The sequence below is a fragment of the Esox lucius genome, chromosome 3 (genome assembly GCF_011004845.1).
Source record: "Esox lucius isolate fEsoLuc1 chromosome 3, fEsoLuc1.pri, whole genome shotgun sequence".
In the NCBI taxonomy this organism is placed as follows: domain Eukaryota; kingdom Metazoa; phylum Chordata; class Actinopteri; order Esociformes; family Esocidae; genus Esox; species Esox lucius.
The window spans coordinates 31,393,192-31,411,009 of NC_047571.1; the positions used below are offsets into that span (position 1 = coordinate 31,393,192).

General features: G+C 44.3%; 2 protein-coding genes across 6 annotated transcripts in view; one reads left to right on the forward strand and one right to left on the reverse strand.

The window, feature by feature from the left end:
- The first annotated feature begins 740 nt into the window (after positions 1–740).
- On the forward strand, positions 741–9,780 carry afg3l2 (AFG3-like AAA ATPase 2). 3 transcript variants are annotated; one of them, XM_034289001.1, is made up of 18 exons: positions 741–991; positions 1,907–2,006; positions 2,132–2,212; positions 2,414–2,541; positions 2,765–2,917; positions 3,090–3,164; positions 3,273–3,397; positions 3,518–3,794; positions 4,307–4,444; positions 4,536–4,689; positions 4,948–5,055; positions 5,324–5,449; positions 5,741–5,851; positions 6,696–6,811; positions 7,104–7,304; positions 7,460–7,654; positions 8,198–8,437; positions 8,483–9,780. In XM_034289001.1, exons 1-17 carry the CDS (start codon positions 896–898, stop codon positions 8,432–8,434), a joined length of 2,421 nt encoding a protein of 806 aa, XP_034144892.1. In that variant the 5' UTR covers positions 741–895; the 3' UTR covers positions 8,435–8,437; positions 8,483–9,780. The 3 variants fall into 3 exon arrangements, with proteins under 3 accessions (XP_034144892.1, XP_010893689.1, XP_010893690.1); XM_010895387.3 differs by having other exon boundaries at positions 8,198–9,780; XM_010895388.3 differs by having other exon boundaries at positions 3,276–3,397; positions 8,198–9,780.
- A 168-nt stretch (positions 9,781–9,948) lies between these two features.
- The window catches only part of LOC105025015 (E3 ubiquitin-protein ligase rnf213-alpha), a 52,177-nt gene continuing 44,307 nt past the window's right edge, over positions 9,949–17,818 (reverse strand). For all 3 annotated transcript variants that reach the window (XM_034288999.1, XM_034288996.1, XM_034288993.1), the window contains exons 56-67: positions 17,540–17,714; positions 15,513–15,607; positions 15,139–15,387; positions 14,713–14,842; positions 14,476–14,556; positions 13,765–13,945; positions 13,409–13,610; positions 13,208–13,285; positions 12,908–13,105; positions 11,645–11,737; positions 11,185–11,363; positions 9,949–10,796 (exon numbers count right to left, since the gene is read on the reverse strand). In XM_034288999.1, coding sequence (XP_034144890.1) covers positions 10,655–10,796; positions 11,185–11,363; positions 11,645–11,737; positions 12,908–13,105; positions 13,208–13,285; positions 13,409–13,610; positions 13,765–13,945; positions 14,476–14,556; positions 14,713–14,842; positions 15,139–15,387; positions 15,513–15,607; positions 17,540–17,714 — 1,803 coding nt within the window. In that variant the 3' untranslated portion in view covers positions 9,949–10,654. The remainder of the gene's footprint in view (positions 10,797–11,184; positions 11,364–11,644; positions 11,738–12,907; positions 13,106–13,207; positions 13,286–13,408; positions 13,611–13,764; positions 13,946–14,475; positions 14,557–14,712; positions 14,843–15,138; positions 15,388–15,512; positions 15,608–17,539; positions 17,715–17,818) is intronic.

Below are 17,818 nucleotides of genomic sequence, written 5' to 3' on the forward strand. Positions count from 1 at the left end.
ATATTTAACTGTTACTGAGGTTACTTTCTTCTATAATAACTGGAGAAATGTGTTCATTTAAAATGTAATGCCTGTATTTTACGTTTTAGGCTGGGTATATGTATAACTATTTTGTGACAAATGCTAATGTAAAAATAGTTTTATAAAATCATTTTGATTGACGGATTATTTCATTAATAAAAGATGCATTCCTGGGCATGTTGTTGTGTAGCGGTCTCACTCGCATTTGTGGATTGTTGACCTGTGACCTTGACCCAGAACGTAACGGCCATATTTCTTTGCACAAATGCAAACAGATCCACACACAACCTGATCCATATAAGTACACTTAACAATTCTAACACAAAAGTATTGACTGACAAATCTGGTTGCATTTTAGAATGGTTGCATGTTCTATTTTAGAAATGTGACTCAGGTAGTTTTTATTTGTGGATAGTGACTTACATTAGTGCATTTTCTTTACGTTTCCAACTACCCATTTGTGAGTGCGGTGTATACATATGAATCATGGTTTACCACCATGGATTTGCTGCTGCATGTACATTTGTGAGTTATGTGCTGTAAACACAATAATGTTGGCAATATTCAGTCTCCAGTGGTTCCCAACCACAGTCCTCAAGTACCCCCAACAGTACACATTGTCATTGTAGCCCCAGCCAGGCAATCGAGTACCGAAGTTGTGAACCACTGCTAAAGACATGAGCTCAAAACTAAAGGCTACTTGTGCGTGCCTGCGTCATCGCGTAATTTTGATGTATGCAAAAAAGAATGGCGGCTTGTGTTAGGAAATGGGACAGTTAATGGATCAGATAGCTGGCTAAGTCTTCAAAACAATTTTGTCATAAGTATTTAAGAGACATTTCTTTTAGTATAGCCAAGGTGTTAATACGGCAGAATGGCTCACCGATACCTTGGCTTGTCAAGAGTTAGTAGGAATATATTAAACATGTTGTTGCCTCCAAACGTCAGAAGAGCTAGCTGTGCACGACTGGTGAGTTGCAGCTATCTAGCTACAGTACTGTACTGTACTGTAGTAGCTAGCGACGTTATATCATACCAAACATGTAGTCGTTTCTTGCTTTGCTTTAACTACATAATCAGTAACTACGTTTTGATCGTAGACAGGACAATTTCGCATGTTTCTAAGAAATTGTTTTTAGCTATTATGCCCAGTAAAACAACATGTTATTCGAACTAGCTGTCTAGCATAACAGGCCTTCGGTTGACATTGCCAACGTTCATAACGTGACACTACAGGAAATGCAACAGATTAATGGGAAATTATTCCTTTCGATAACTAGCTAGTGGCTGTTTCTTTTAGTTTTTCTTAAATTCGTTGTCACGCCTTGTTTTGCTTCGTGCTAAAATTGCAATGATGTGCTGTGCTTCGCTGTGTTCGATGCTGTTGATTTCTATCAATATAGCTGATGGAGAGACATCCCCTAGTTTATCTGTGGGGCCTATTTCCCCAAAGGTATGATTTGAGAAGGATAGAGAATGATTTGGCCTTTAATGTCAAAAGCCGGTATTAGCATGGACATTGACATTTTGGGCTTCTACTATATCAATATATGTATATGGCTGGGTCTTTCCATTGCCTGATCTTTCCTAATGACCACATTAGATGTAACGTCAGTTCAGTTGATTGATGAAAGGTGTACTGGGTTTTGAATCAATTAGAACATCTAGCATTGTGATGTATTAGCTTATTTGGTGCAATTATTTCCCCTCTTATTTAATTCTCATCCTGGATTCCTATCATCAGCATAGAGCGGACAATATCTCCTGTGATGTGGGTTTGATTCCAGGGTAGCCCATTAGTAACATCTACACAACTAGGTCGCATTGGATGACAAAGTGTACTCAGTGGCCTGCATTGTATTGATTGTCATCTTTCATTTTAAAGGTTTCTGTCCAAGCAGAAAGCCAGGTTGCGCTCGAAAGGAGGAACCTTTTTGAACAGGTGTTAGGTGCCTATCAAAGACTCTGCTCCAAGCCTCCAAAAGGTATGCACCTCAGCGTTTACTGTATTCTGGCAAATATTAAAGAGACACATTACTTTATGTCAGGATAAGTTCTGCGTGACTATTTATGATTTTGCACTTGCTAAAGTTTGGTGTTCTTGCTTCAGGATTTGAAAAATATTTCCCCAATGGTCCAAAGAATGCTCCGAAGAGCAGTGAGCCCAACCCAGCAAGTGGAGAAGCCAAAGGTCATTTATACCGCCGGCCGCTGTTACATCCAACTGAACATCGCCATTTAATGTCTAACTTAATTTCAGGGCTGTGATTAACAGTTTTCAGATGCGCTGTAATACATTAACACGAAGGCCATTGTGAGCCTCTACACAAATGTAATGTCCAGGCTGAGGGTCGACTTGCTGTAAGTCTGAACACCGATTCTGTGTTCTCAGAGGCCAAGCCAACCACCAATGCACAGAAGGCCACTGGCAAATCTGCTGAAGGTGGAGGTGGAGGGGGCGGAGGGGGGAAAAGAGGAGGCAGGAAGGAGGAGTCCCACTGGTATTCCCGGCTTCAAAAGGTGAGCGTCAAACACCCGAAACCTGTCTGAAGTTCACCTAATGTGACACGGGCCTGTTTGCGTGCGCTACGGCCTCCTCGTCCACTGAACTCTGCGCTACTCTTAAGACTTGTATCGTTGCCGCGGTGACGTAAACCCAGCTCCACCGCGGCCGTGCGATGCCGCGCGAGACCACGTGGTGGATGGAAACGGACAAACGCTACATTTTTCATTTGATGGTCAGGGTGACGTGCCATGGGACGACAAGGAGTTCAGGATGTACCTGCTGAGCAGTGCTGCGTTCTGGATCACAGTCATGTACTACGTCTTCTTCCGGGACGGCGGGAGGGAGGTCACCTGGAAGGACTTTGTCAATAACTACCTGTCGAAGGAAGTTGTGAGTATTCCATCATAGGTTGGAGGATGGTGTGAATTGTTTCTAAAACTATGCAACAGGTCCTAAAGTTGCTCTGGCTACTCTTTAAGTAAGCTGGGTCAGTCGCACATCTTCTCTTTTGAAGTTACTCACATTTTTTTTTTTTTTATTATTATTTTTCTTTCCTCTCCAGGTCGACAGACTGGAGGTTATAAACAAGCGCTATGTGAAAGTGGTGTTTTCACCTGGGAAGACTCCTGTGGATGGAGTGAGTCTTGCATCAGTCACGTTTTCTTGTTGTGCACGTGTTCTCAGCCTCTCCATTCAGAACCAACGCTGATAACAACAGTTTTTTTCCCTCTCTTTCCTATTTCAGCAGTATGTGTGGTTCAACATTGGCAGTGTGGACACGTTTGAGCGGAACCTGGAGACGGCTCAGAACGAGATGGGGATTGAGGGGGAAAACCGTCTGCCAGTGGTCTACTCCGCTGAAAGCGATGGGTAAATAAGACACGTGGATAACTTGTCCAGTAAGAAGGGCAGCACCAAAACGTTCCAAGTTGCCCTATTGGTTGCGGCCCTGGCCTTTTTTCACCAGCGTGTCTCTTCTGCACCCTGCAGGACGTTCCTCCTCAGCATGTTGCCGACGGTGCTGATCATTGGCTTCCTGCTCTTCGTGTTACGACGTGGGCCGGGGGGTGTGGGCCGCCCGGGGGGGCGGGGCATGGGCGGCCTCTTCAGTGTCAGTGAGACCACGGCAAAGGTGCTCCGCGACGAGATCGACGTCAAGTTCAAGGACGTGGCGGGCTGCGAGGAGGCCAAGCTGGAGATCATGGAGTTTGTCAACTTCCTGAAGAACCCAAAGCAGTACCAGGACCTGGGCGCCAAGATCCCTAAGGTGAGCCGAGCTGAGAGCAGGATTCCCACGGGTCCTTGAAATCCTAGGGAGTTTGTGAATTTCAGAAAAACAAATCAAGGCTTTGAAAGTTTTTGAAAATAGACATGGGTCAGTGAAAGTGCTTGAATTTATATATTGTGTAAGAATTGAAATTGAAGAGACCAGGTGGTCTGTCTTCACTGTGACACAGCACAATTGAGAAGTGTTCACACATTCAAGCCACTCTCTAAGTGTTGTCTGTGAACTTCTGTAAAGCTGACTCATTATAGACATTCTCAGTGTTGTAACAGTAATGAACCTTGATCCATGTCTCAAACTGCGCCATGTTGGGTCCTAGAGGGAATTGAGCCAGGAAAGTCCTTGAAAAGTCCTTGAATTTGATGATGTTCATGAAGGTGTGGGAACCCTGAGAGAGAACCTCGCTGAATCTTTTGAGAGCAAGTGACCGCCTTTCATGGGGGCAACTTGAGAAACCCCACCAGTCATACTCCACCCACACTTGTAACTCACAGGGGGCCATCCTGACGGGACCCCCCGGGACCGGGAAGACCCTGCTGGCCAAGGCCACCGCCGGAGAGGCTGACGTCCCCTTCATCACCGTCAACGGCTCGGAGTTCCTGGAGATGTTTGTGGGTGTGGGGCCTGCCCGGGTAAGTGCCGACATCACCGGAACCTGGTGTCACGTGAGAATTGCATTAGTGTTCTTTTAATTATGCCCTTTTATATCTCACATCTCTCCAGGTCCGGGACCTGTTCGTCATGGCCCGTAAGAACGCCCCGTGCATCCTCTTCATCGACGAGATTGACGCCGTCGGTCGCAAGCGAGGCAGGGGGAACTTCGGGGGCCAGAGCGAGCAGGAGAACACACTCAATCAGCTGCTGGTGGAGATGGACGGTGTGTGTCGCCGGGTTCCAGTCTGTTCACAGCCTTAGTCCTTAGTAGAGTCGTCGGATGGGATTGCTGACGAAGTCTCCCAGTGAACGGCGTGCATTGTCCATCTCAAACATTCTTTGCGCTTACTATTTGGGGTTGTCGATTGGCCTGTCAGCGCAGAAAACCCCCGAGGGTTTTGGAATTGGGCGTGTTTTTAAAAGGTCTAAATGAGTGTGTGTCGCTCACACGTATTGTGACCTTCCGGTTCTCCGTTGCCAGGGTTCAACACGGCGACCAATGTGGTGGTACTGGCGGGCACCAACCGACCCGACATCCTGGACCCAGCCCTGATGAGGCCCGGACGCTTCGACAGGCAGATTTATATTGGTACTGGTTCATTGCATGCCTCTGACTGCTCTCCTCGAATGGTCCCTCTGTGGGACGTGCTGAAGAGTTATGAACCCTTAATACAAGGACGCGTACAGTTGTAAAACGGGTGTCTGGTTACGGTTATAATCTATGACGGATCCTGAAGTGTGGCATGGCCAGTTTACAGTTAGCAAAACTGTTAAATCTTGTAAGTCTCAAAAGCACATCCAATTCTTTGAAATGTATATGGTTTTTAACATGGTGAACATTATAATTTTTTTCTTAGGTCATCCAGACATTAAAGGCAGATCATCCATATTCAAAGTGCATTTGCGGCCTTTGAAAATGGACGCGGAGATGAACAAAGAAGCCCTCGCTAGGAAAATGGCTGCTCTCACCCCTGGATTCTCAGGTAGTTTTTTTCAGTCAGAGCTGCTCTAGGTGTCAGAATGGCTATTGATTGTGTGTGTAGGCCATTTAATTAATACGCGTTATAAGCATCCTGTTGACAGACACCTCCTACACTTGCATGTATTCAGAATAGACGCACATTTGCCTCGTAAATCCAAAGTGCTGTTGTTTCCAAAGCATTTTTTGCTTGTCGTTTGCACTCCTTTCAAAGGTTTTACCTGCTCGTATCGTGTCATTGTTTTCAGCCTTTAGGTTGAAATAGGACAAAAATTGTTGCATGCTACTTTGTCAGGTGCCGATATTGCCAATGTGTGCAATGAAGCCGCGCTGATCGCCGCGCGTCACCTGGCCGACTCCATCAACCAAAAGCACTTTGAGCAGGCCATTGAACGTGTGATCGGAGGTGAGAACCAGCATTGCTGTTCTTCTGTGGGTTTTTGCGGTTTTTTTCTATTGGTTCATTACTGCCACAGACCCGGCAATACATTGTTTCCAAATGTGTCTCTACCCATGTCTGGCTGTGGCCTGTCAGTAAATATTTTTCCAGCAAGCTCTGTGAACACAAAGCTGTCAGGATTTATTACCCTGCAGTACAATGCTATATTATCATGGCAGTCATTGGGATGTTCATGTATGTGCTGGACACCATCAGTGTTTTGATCAGTCCGAATGTTTCAATCATCTTTGCGATTTTGATATTGTCTTGGCCACAGCGAACAGTCAGGGCAGCAGGGCATTTAATGTGAACTGTAATGTGTTATATAAAATAATGTATTGTAATACTGTCAAACTGAATTAGTGTGGCTTGGTACTGTCCAACAGGATTACATTTGGCGGCTTTTGAGTCAGGTTTAATCATTCGTTTTGATCAGTCTAATATAACGCTTGGCAACATGTCTACTGTACTTGGACAACCTGCTGTACTTGGACAAGTCTGTCTGACTGCACATGAAGTAAGAGTCTAAATATGAATTATTTCTTGGAAATAAAGCAATGACGCAGTGACAGACTATTAATTATTAAATTGTTTTAAATAGTTAAAGTGTGGCCAAACTACATTAGGGCTGTTTCCAGACTCACTATACTGATGAAAAATAAAAAAGGCAAATAGAAGACTATTTTAAACTGAATCAACACATTTTCACACAGCAACGAAGGTCAGAACATAAACGTCGATCATACTTTTGACGCCTCTTGCAATGGGCGGGGCAGGTCTGTCAAACTCCTTTCTGTGGTTGAACGACCAGGTCTGGAGAAGAAGTCCCAGGTCCTGCAGCCGGAGGAGAAGAAGACCGTGGCCTACCACGAGGCTGGCCACGCCGTCGCCGGCTGGTACCTGGAGCACGCCGACCCTCTGCTCAAGGTAGGCCCCTGTCACCGACGTCTACCTGAGCGGCTGTAGTCTGGCTATGCCGATATGGCTGGTCCTGAGGACGTGTGGTCATGTTAAAATGGGCTGTTCTGTTGAGTTGGCAGCCTCCAGCTGTAGAGGATTTCCGTAAACACTGCGACATGCTAAAGCGGTAGTTGTTTTTACTCGTGGACCTTTTGGCTAACGCTGGCCGATAACGCGGGTTGATCGGTAACCGCTCGTCTTCGGGAATCTGCGTCGTAAATTTGTTCCTTTCCCGGACGGACCCCGGTCCACCCTCCAGGTGTCCATCATCCCCAGGGGGAAGGGGCTCGGCTACGCCCAGTACCTCCCCAAGGAGCAGTACCTGTACACCAAGGAGCAGCTGCTGGACCGGATGTGCATGACGCTGGGCGGGCGCGTTTCCGAGGAGATCTTCTTCGGACGCATCACCACCGGGGCGCAGGACGACCTCCGGAAGGTCACCCAGAGCGCCTACGCCCAGGTCCGCTTCGCATTCCGCCTTTTATTCAAGTTTTCCTCTGTGTTTCACCAGGCTGGGTTACACAGGGTTCCTTACGTTTTTGGTCATTAGGACGGGCACGTTCCGATAAGATGTGACAGGTTTCCCCCCCCCCCCCTTCCACTCTGCCTCGGCAGATCGTGCAGTTCGGCATGAACGAAAAGGTGGGCCAGGTGTCCTTTGACTTGCCCCGGCAGGGCGAGATGACTCTGGAGAAGCCCTACAGCGAAGCCACGGCGCGCCTCATCGACACGGAGGTTCGCAACCTCATCCGGGAGGCCTACGAGCGCACGCACGCCCTGCTGGCCGAGAAGAAGGCCGATGTGGAGAAGGTGGGTGGGGGGAGGAAACACCGGGGCTACTCCACACCGGTCACGGAGAGCCCAAACAAACTTGTTGTAAAGTGTATTTTAAGGCCAAAACACTTGTCTTTCTGGGATTTGCGCTCATCTGGCGTCCCGGAGTTAAAATCGGTCCCTTGTGTGAACTAGATGCTGAAAACCGGAAGTGTTTTGGCTCTCCAGGACCATAGTCGAGTAGCCATGGTCTACACCAGTGGTTCCCAACTCCGGTCCTCGAGTACCCCCAACTGTACACATTTTTGTTGTAGACCTGTACAAGCACAGCTGATTCAACTCAATGAGAGCCTGATAATTAGTTGACAAGTTGAATCAGCTGTGCTTGGCTGGGGCTACAATGAATATGTGTACTGTTGGGGGTACTTGAGGACCGTAGTTGGGAACCACTGGTCTACACAATATCTTACACACACTTACCTATAGGTTTACCATTTCAATCACACACACTTAATCATACGCCTGTAATGCACAACCTATATAAAGGTATAACATATATTTAATAATTGTCCTTGTTAGGTGGCACTGCGTCTGCTGGAGAAAGAGGTCCTGGACAAGAACGACATGGTGGAGCTGCTGGGGCTGCGACCGTTTACCGAGAAGTCCTCTTATGAGGAGTTTGTGGAAGGTACCGGGGGGATGGACGAGGACACGTCTCTGCCCGAGGGCCTCAAGGACTGGAACAAGGAGCGCGACAAGGAGGAGAGCACAGAGGAGCAGGTGGCCCGACAGATATCAGGAGGGATGCCTTTCTGAGGGAGACCACCTGGACTCACATGGTTGTTGTTGTTTATTTTTGTGCATATTGAGATTTGAACTGCTGGATGTTAGAATGGATCCCTTGGAAGTCCCACCTAAACGTCATCGGTCACATCCAGCATCCCTCTGATTGGTCGGTTGGGTTATTTTGCAAGGGACTGTGGCCGTTTTCAGTCGGATGAAAGGTTTGCAACATTTGCGGAAATAAATATCATAGTCAAAAGGTACTTATCCCCTATTCTACATGGCAACAAAAAAAGGAACAGGCCTCTGAGTGCTGTATTTGGGGCTGAGATGGACGTGATGTCCTTGATTGGACTTCATACCCCTTGAGTAGAAGGCAAACTGGAGTGCTGTTAAATTGAGCAGCTATTTATATACAGAGAAGTATGTGGTCGTGCAATTACTAATTAGGAAAGAATGTAAGCTTGCAACCATTACATTTGCTTCTGTGAAGTGGGAGTCAAACTCTTATACCTGAACAAATATAAAGATGAATGAATGTCTACTCCGTTTGATTCAATTTGTTCTCTTTGGAGGAGGAAAGGGGAGACCGGTTAGTAAAGATGACTGGCAAAGTATGCCAAGGTTTGGACGGATTTAAGAAAATAAACAGAAAATATAACACTTCATGAACAGACTTTCGTAATGAACGATTTTTAAACCATTGCATCATACTTGTAATTATCAGTCAGAAACAAATACCTGGCACTTTGAAAATATTTGTTTTTTAGTGAAACAGTAGTATACAAATCAAGTGTTTTTATCCATCCAAGCTTTGAAGATTCTGACCCATGTGCATGGTTTTGCACTGAAGTTAATGTCAGGAGCTTCCAACCGACTAATTTATTCTGCTTTTTAGCTAGGTGGGGTTAAAGTTAGCTGAAGTTTATGATGGCTCTTTTTCAAAACATTTATAACCTCAAGTAAAAAAGGCATACACTTCTGCTTTGTTTGACACGCAAAAGGCCAATTCTATGTCTCAGTTTTCAACTGACTGTATAAAGTCTGTTGCTTATCTAAAAAAAAAAAGCATTCAGAGGAAACTCCCTCATTGCCTAGGTTAGCTAAAGTGAACACTTCTCCAGCAAGCTTCATGAACACAAAGTTATCAATATTTATTACCCTGCAGTACAATGCTACATTATCATGCCGGCCATTGGGAGTTCTATGTATGTGCTGTTTTGGAATATTATCAATAATTATCATCCAATACAGCCTTGTTATCTACACTGTATTGTCCCACTCAAGACGTAGGCTGATGTAATGTGTAGAACATTTTTCCGTTTAGATTTATTTATGCCATCTGTGTAAATAAACATGATCGATGTATTCAAAGTGAACATAATCAGTTTTTCTTTTTTGCATGAATTTGTGTCCACAATATTGCTTTGTTCATCTACACCGGACTGAAGAGAATGAAGCGTTAGAGTGCTACATAGTTAATTGACTCCTCCTTGATATTCCACATCATTTGAAATGGGTGAAGACAATTGAGGACAACCATGAAGTCAGATGACAGCACACGCTTTTCTTTTTTTATTTAAAGTTGCTGTGATTTGACAAATTCAAGACAGTAAATCATACATTTAATCTGAAAAAAAAAGCAAGGCCATACTAAAGGAATATAATCAAATAAAGTCATTTTTACTAAACCTCAGATGCAGATTGTCAAAACCTAGTTAGACTAAGTGGACCAAAATCACACACTGATCGATTAGCTTCACACTAACCAAAACAAATGATCTAAAGACATGAAACTGCTTCCAAAATATAAGAACAAAAGAACAAAGTGTAAACTTTTAAGATCTTAATTGCCCAGCACAATAAACATACAAATGACTGTGAGTCCACCAGGGAAAGTCACATAATTCATGGCAGATTTTGCAAAGAGAAAGGCATGGTTCTTCACATGTATGGTGTAATATGGTCTGTAAGTCCGTAATGTCCCGAAGGCACGTGGGGTTCTGCGTCACTGGATAAAATAATCACTGCTCACTATACATTGTATATAATCGTAAGTAAATTTTGCATGCGTTTTGTGTATTCTGTCCCTGAGTGTCATCTCCCACCAGCAGTGCCGATTATACCAAGGAGAAGTCTGCACATTTCACGGTGCCTGAATAAATCAGGTTATGATATAGGGTTGTGTTGTGGTCCATTCAAACGTTTCTGAGGATCTGTTACATATAAAGAATGGATAGTTAATCAATTACTTCATTCCGATTTGGAGGTCACCATAAATTTCCAGGTCTCTACTATGTGTGAGAGGTGTATCTTGTCTGGGAAGAAGTCCTCCACCTCAGATGGGACTGGTACTTCTTTGCAGTCCATGTAACCAGCTATTGTCCCTTTGATACTAAAGTGGTTGGAGAGAAAGCACAAAAGGCTTGTTGTGATTTCAAACGTCAAAACCAAATAAACATATACGCACCAAAGAATAAGCGTTGTAATTACGTTTGCATTATTATTTTATTGTTACTAATGTTTTTGTGTCACCAGGGTCTTCCGTAGTGTCTTCCTTGTCGGGTTTAAAAAAAGGTGTTGCAAGTGTCTTTGTTGTAAAAGATGCAATCTTATTTCTACTTTCCAAAATGCTAGCTAGCGGTTAAATGATCTAACTGTTGAACACTTGCCCAAAGAGTGAACCACCCAGCCACCGTAAAAGATATAAGTGAATATCAGTGAACATCACAAAAACTCCATTTGAACCCAGAGTGCCTCCATGGCTGCCATTTTGTCCTCACCTCCATTGTGTTGCATAGCTGTCTTCAGCATGTGGTTTGCTCAGTTTCAGCACAAGCAACTCGTGCATCTCCAGAAGCCAGGTGTTGATGTTTCCTTTGGCGATAAAGTCCTGGAGCATCCTCTTCTGGTCCTCCTCCAGGGGCCTCTGGTACTTAGCCGTCACCCCGGAGAAAGGGTCCTTCAAGAGGGCAGAGAGGGGGGGCAACTTCAGAGCTTCCAATGGGAATCTGGAGCCCGGGTTCTAACATGCATCATTTGTCCCAGATCTTACCCGTTCACATACAAACTCGGATAACAACGAGCCTTGTTGTCCGCGTCACAAAATGTGGGCACAATCAAAACGTGGAAATAGAAACCTTTCAGAGGAGCTCACACAATGACACCACTCATTTTGTTTTCAGTGAGTGGTTGTGTATTTGCTGAGTGTGTGACGTGTAACGAGCTGTTGCTTTGTCTTACCCCCTTCAGACTTTTCAGCATGTTCTCTGATTTGAGGGAGGACAGAAGCTGCCACAGAGCCACACAGTGCTTCAGCATGCACCTGCCCAGAGCCTACGGAAATGGCAGAGGACACAAGACGTCTCATAATATCTAATCACCAGAACAATTGGTGGTTATGTTTATTGCTAGTAAAAAGAATGTTGGGAACCGAAAAAAGGATACATTTCTATAGAGCACTGTGCAAGAATGCCTGAAAATATATCATTTTACAGGATATTTTGTTTAGCCTGTTATGTTTTATTGAAAGAGGAGAACAAGATGGGGGGGGGTGGAATGCCGAAATATCACCAGGCCGGAATCGAATCCATGCTGCGGTGATATCTGTGCACTGGAGGCGGTGGATTTGACTGCTAGTCCACCCAAGACCCTGTTTTTGGGCGGATATGAGGTTGGCTTTCGCTTTTAACTTCCCTTCAAGGTAATCTGTCTAGCGATTTCTCTGAAAGAGACAGCCTCTGCTTTTTCTACTTAGTTAAATCCAAAGGTCAAGATACAACATCAACATTTCCACTGAGCCTGTAAATGATCCGTTTAAATAATTAGCAGTTTTGATCATGAATATGCCTTGTGATTCAACAAAAGAAGCAGACACTATAACATTTAGAGTTCCGCATGTTTTTCTCCTAACTCTGGACTTAATTGATTTTACTCTTGTTAAGCTTGGTCACAATAATTCTGAACTTCGGAAACAACTCTGCTTATTGGACAGTGAGTGTACCTCATCAATATGCTACCTTTCTGGTCAGATTTCCAAGAGCCACCGTTTAAACTCACAATTAATTTTCTCAATGGGGTATGTTTAGCTCTCTTGAATAATTGTATAAATGAATGGAGAGATATTTTACAATCCTCCTTGTAACACACTTTTGACAGTTGCATGTTTTTAAACTCATCCCCCCGAGTCCTGATTGAGCCTGGTAGGACCTTCCATAGATGGATTTGGGGCCGTTTTAAAGCAGTGATCAGCCATGTTTGTAACCATGTGATCAATACAGGTAAATGTGGTACCAGGCTATCAGTCAACATTCTTATCAGTCGTAACATCGGGTTGCATACATTGGCCACAGAGAAAAGTGTGTTTCCTCCTTGGACAGTCAATGATAAGCAAGTCAATGTTTAAATTACCCAAAATATTTCATTAGATACCATATCCAACATTTCACAAATTACGTGAATATAAACAAGTAAGCACTATTCGAAACAGACTAAGCGGGCTGTCACCTTTAAGACGTTACAGTCAGTCTGCTTGCCCATCTTTAGTGTGTCCTCCAGGTAGCGAACCAGAAACATCTGGGTGTGGCCCCCAGTCAGGGAAAGGAAGTCCAGAACCAGCTCTATTGCCTTCAGGGCCTCACACACCTCACTGTATGACTCCAGATCCCTGGACATGGCTGTGAGGATCAGGGACGGAAGAGGCTCCTAGGAGAACAACAGCATTACAGCATGAAAGCCAATAGTGGTAATAACGTGCCATTTTAGGGTACACACATTTAAATAAGCCATGATGAATGTTTTACTTGCCTGAGACACCTTCCCTTTCACCGTTTTAAAAATGGTCTCATAATCTTTCTCGTGTCCAGTGACCAGGGTCGGGATTCCCTGAAAGTCAACACATTGTTTCAGTCTTTCAACTGTACAGTCCCTTCAGACCAGTGAACAAGGGTTGGGTGCTTCAGAGGTGACTAGGGACTGAAAGGGAACCAGGCCAGAACCAAGACTCACAGTCAGCATGATCAGTGGCTTTCCCTGTAGGAACCGGGTCAGGATCTGCTTCTGGATCTTGGGCAGGTCGTACTCAGACACGGTCTCCTTTCCACGCTCCAGGCTGTACTGGCAGTTGGACAGAACCAGGGGCAGTAGATCCTTCTCCAGTTCGTAACGGATCACATGCAGCTCAGTGAGCTCTGATAGGCTCACCTTGTAGCTGTTGGAGCAAAATGTTTTTAATACCAACCACCTGTTAAATGCAGCAAGAAAGAGCAGTTCCAGTAAAGAGAGAAATCTTTGATGACGATTCCTCTTTATCAAAACAAAACCAGATGTCTGTTGGAACCATCTCTGGCTCGTCACTAGCATACCTGGTATCGTCCCTGGTGTGGCGATCCACAGAATGAACCAGTTCGTTGTGCAGGGTCACAAGGTGACTGAGCAGAGCCGTGGAACACAGACCTGGACCCTGGCGCCGCGGCACAAGGTACACGAGGTCACTGTCCAGGTCCAGATCCTCCCGCCAGAACTCCTCTGGGATCTTCATCTCGTCTGCACATCCGTCCAGATGTGCACACAGACACAAAAACACAGATACAAACACACAGACACAAACACACAGACACACAGACACAAACACAAACACACAGACACAAACACACAGACACAAACACACAGACACAAACACACAGACACAAACACACAGACACAAACACACAGACACAAACACATAGACACAAACACACGCAGAATAAGAGCTTTCGCACTGCAAAGAGAGGACCTGACAAACTCCACGCTGAACTGAAAAAGGTAAACTGCTCCCTGATCTGTGGACCCATTAAGTTTCAGAAAAATGGGAAGAATTGGAGAAAATTTACTTTTCAAAACTGCTATTTCATTCCTTTCCAGCTCATGGCAAAATGTGTAGAACTGCGCGAATGTTGTTATTAAATTGCAAAATCAACTCCCCTATTAAAGTAGCCAATGCCCCCTCCGGTTGTTTTGTTTTTGACTATCAATTTTGGTAATATGGACAACATCCCCATGTTTTACAGAAGAGAATGGAATGGTACTGTACTCACTGGTGGCTATAGAAACTCTGAGCATGTTCCATGTGTTTAGGAAGATCTGGACTCGCTTCTCGTACCACGCTCTCAGTGATGCTGGTATAATAAAACGTACATTGTCAAATGTGTTGACAAAAAAACATTAGAAATGAAATCAGTAAACAATGTTTTCAAGAAGTCTATATTATCTGCCACAATATGCCGGTAATTCTCTACCAAGGATTGTTTGTTTAAATAGACAGGTTAAGGTACCTGTCTGGCTTAGGGTGAACTTTTTGATAGAGACATTTATAATGTCTGAGGAGTTCTGGAACTTTTTCACCAGACTCCTCTGCAGGGCCAGAATATCTGGAAGGAACTTCACCTGCCGGAACTCAGACTCCTGTAAAATCAACCAATCGAAAGACAGACGATTATTTTTGTTATAGAATCATTCTGGGATTTTTTGCCACCGGTTGCGAAAGTGGCACCGCTGAGCCAAAATGGGTCCCTGAAAATGTTGCTGTTTTTAATGTTTCACTATGTGGCCCATGTTGTCAAAAAAAAAGCTATACAATATATTGTTTTTCACCACATACAAAAAATATGAATAAGCAAAGCTTTTACAGTAAAAATAAATACACAGTTATATTATACATGCAACTTGTTTAAAAAAGTAGGTACTTAGTGCCTGTTCACCTTTTGTAGGAACTTCCAGAGTAAGGGAAGGTTTTCCCTTCCATTGTTCTGCTCTACGATGTGGGAAAGACTGAGCAGAGATACCCTCTCTCTGCAGCTCCACACCCCCGAGCAATGGACCTGGGAGTCCTGAGGCAGGGAGGACAACGGACACTCATCCCCAAATGTCACCCTCAAGACGAAGTTGGAGGCGACACGGGAATCGTTTCTGATGGTGGCATTTACCTGCCTCAGCGTCTCGTCAAGTTGCTGTGATATCCACAAAAACAGGTCCACACGCTCAAGCAAACAGAAAACGAATCAAATCACAGCTAGAGTTTTAATGAAGCTGCACAGTGCTAGTGAAATTTAAACACTCATCCAAAAGATTTCACCATCAACTGAGGAGTGATGATGACAGATGCAACAGTCGTCTCCCAGGCATTTCTGGCCTCTTTAGTTGAGAGTTGGGAGTCATAGCGAGCCGGCCCTAGAAACAAAGACACATAGTTCATGCTAAATAGTGCTATAAAGTACACAAAAAATATTATTCTTGTTTTAATCAATCAATCACATTTATTTTAAAAATAATTTTTTTAATCAAGAGTTTCTATGCAGATACCCACTACCCAGGCTAAAACGCCAAAGAGCAAGCCACAACAAGACATTTATTATGGGCAGAACCCAGGAATTTATTTAGAGTATATTGTTAACACATTAGTCTGTCCTCCCAATTTTGTGAGGTCGAGTTTAGGATTGTGGCCTTGACTCATCGCAACAACTCCCCGATTGGTTCACCATTTATTCTGGACCGCGCACAGTAAGCAGAGCTGGCCAAGAAGAATGAATCTCTCTGAGTGAATGGCAGACTGACTACTCATTGTTAATAGTGTAGTGGTTAAAGCCAAGGACTTCCACGAAGTCGACTGGGGTCACTGGCTGGCTACAAGCTTCAGTGGCTACATTATAGTTATCCTAAAGTAAAACGGTTTATGGTTATATTGCAATGGACGAACTGCACTGACAACGAACACATTGCTCTCAATTTTGATTTAGTGTACTTAGCGTAGCTCACATAGCATTGTGGTTAGCTATTCAACTGTCACTATTTTCTAAAGAAACGTATTAGCCATGGAGTGACTGGTGTCATTGTTTTCATTATAGGTACTGTATAGCTGTTAGCTAGAGTAATCTCTACAGTAATCTCTTTCTAGTTTAACACGTTGAATGTAGTGATGTGACCCCTGTTACACCTGGTTTGACAGTGCAGAAGTAAACAGACACCACATCTCTCCACACACATCACGTGCAGCACCACGTGCAGCGCCACGTGCAGCGCCTCGTGCAGCGCCACCTGCAGCGCCACCTGCAGCGCCACGTGCAGCGCCACCTGCAGCGCCAGTGGTTAGAGACATAATCTGCCACACAGAAAACCACGGATTGTATCCAGCCAGAGTCAACAACATTCCTCCATTCTAATCACAGGCCGACGGAACTGGGCTTGCCTGGTTCCTTTTCTTGTTTTCATACAGGTGCTTCTTACTTAACCAGGAAGTATTTGCCAGTACATACAGTACATGCTTGGGGGAGAGTGCATTCTCTGGTTAATAACCACAATTGAGCTTACAGCCACCCATGCTACGGTGCGGCGAGGCCAGGCAACCACTGTTTGACACCAACGACAGCATTTGGGGACACCAGGTATTGTTGGTATGCAACAACCAACAAACAAGATTTGCAGTTCCATTACTCTGTCACACTGTTGCCAGGATCACTAACACTCTATAGATGCCTCTGCTGTTTTGATGACCAGAAGTCAAATGGGGTGAATTTTTTATATATTTTAGGGAATATCCAAACATGGTATATTGGCATTTGGCAATTAATGTTAATGTATAGTATCTTATTATGGCCCTCTTCCAAAGGTACGTTTTTTTTTTCCTTGGGATAAGCTGATTTAAATTTATGATTGCGAGGCACCCTACTTGAAGAGTTGTTTGTTTTGCATGTGAAGATCATGTTATGAATTTTTCATGGAAGGACTTGAAGACCTAAATGTTTTGCCATTGTCTAAAGTGTGGCAAGACAAAAGAAACCCACATACACGTGGGCATTCCTGCACTGACTTATGTAGCCACTCAGTGAACCACACTGTGGGTTGTAAACTGTATTTAGTGTATTGTATGTATTTACCTGTAACCTTAGAACTTGGATTGTAATTTTGCTAATTCATTTTTTATACCCTTCACCAATGGTGGTCATCTTTTACACCACGTTACTCCCATAGCCAAACCTAGATCATTCCAGTCTTGAAAGTGGGTTTGTATAGAAATGTTTCTACTGTTGAGGATGCTACATAAGTACCAGCTGAACTTGAACTCCATGTCTCCATGCAAGCTATTCACTTAATAAGTGGCCTTACATTGATTGGTCTGTGGTGGTTCCAGAATGGATCTGACTATTAGGTGGACGGTAGTGACCATGTCGTCAGTTCCCTTTCCCAGGGCTTTAGTCAGCTGATCCATGTCCTTCAGCAGGTGACCAATCAGAAATGAACAGGGCTCCTGGACCGGAGGCTGAATGATCTGCTGGATGGACTACAGAGGAATGGACAGATTATTGCTGTGACACACTGAAGCTGAAGGTTATAACCTTTTATACGGTCCTTTGAATGTAACTGCACTGTAAAAGGGGTTCTCCT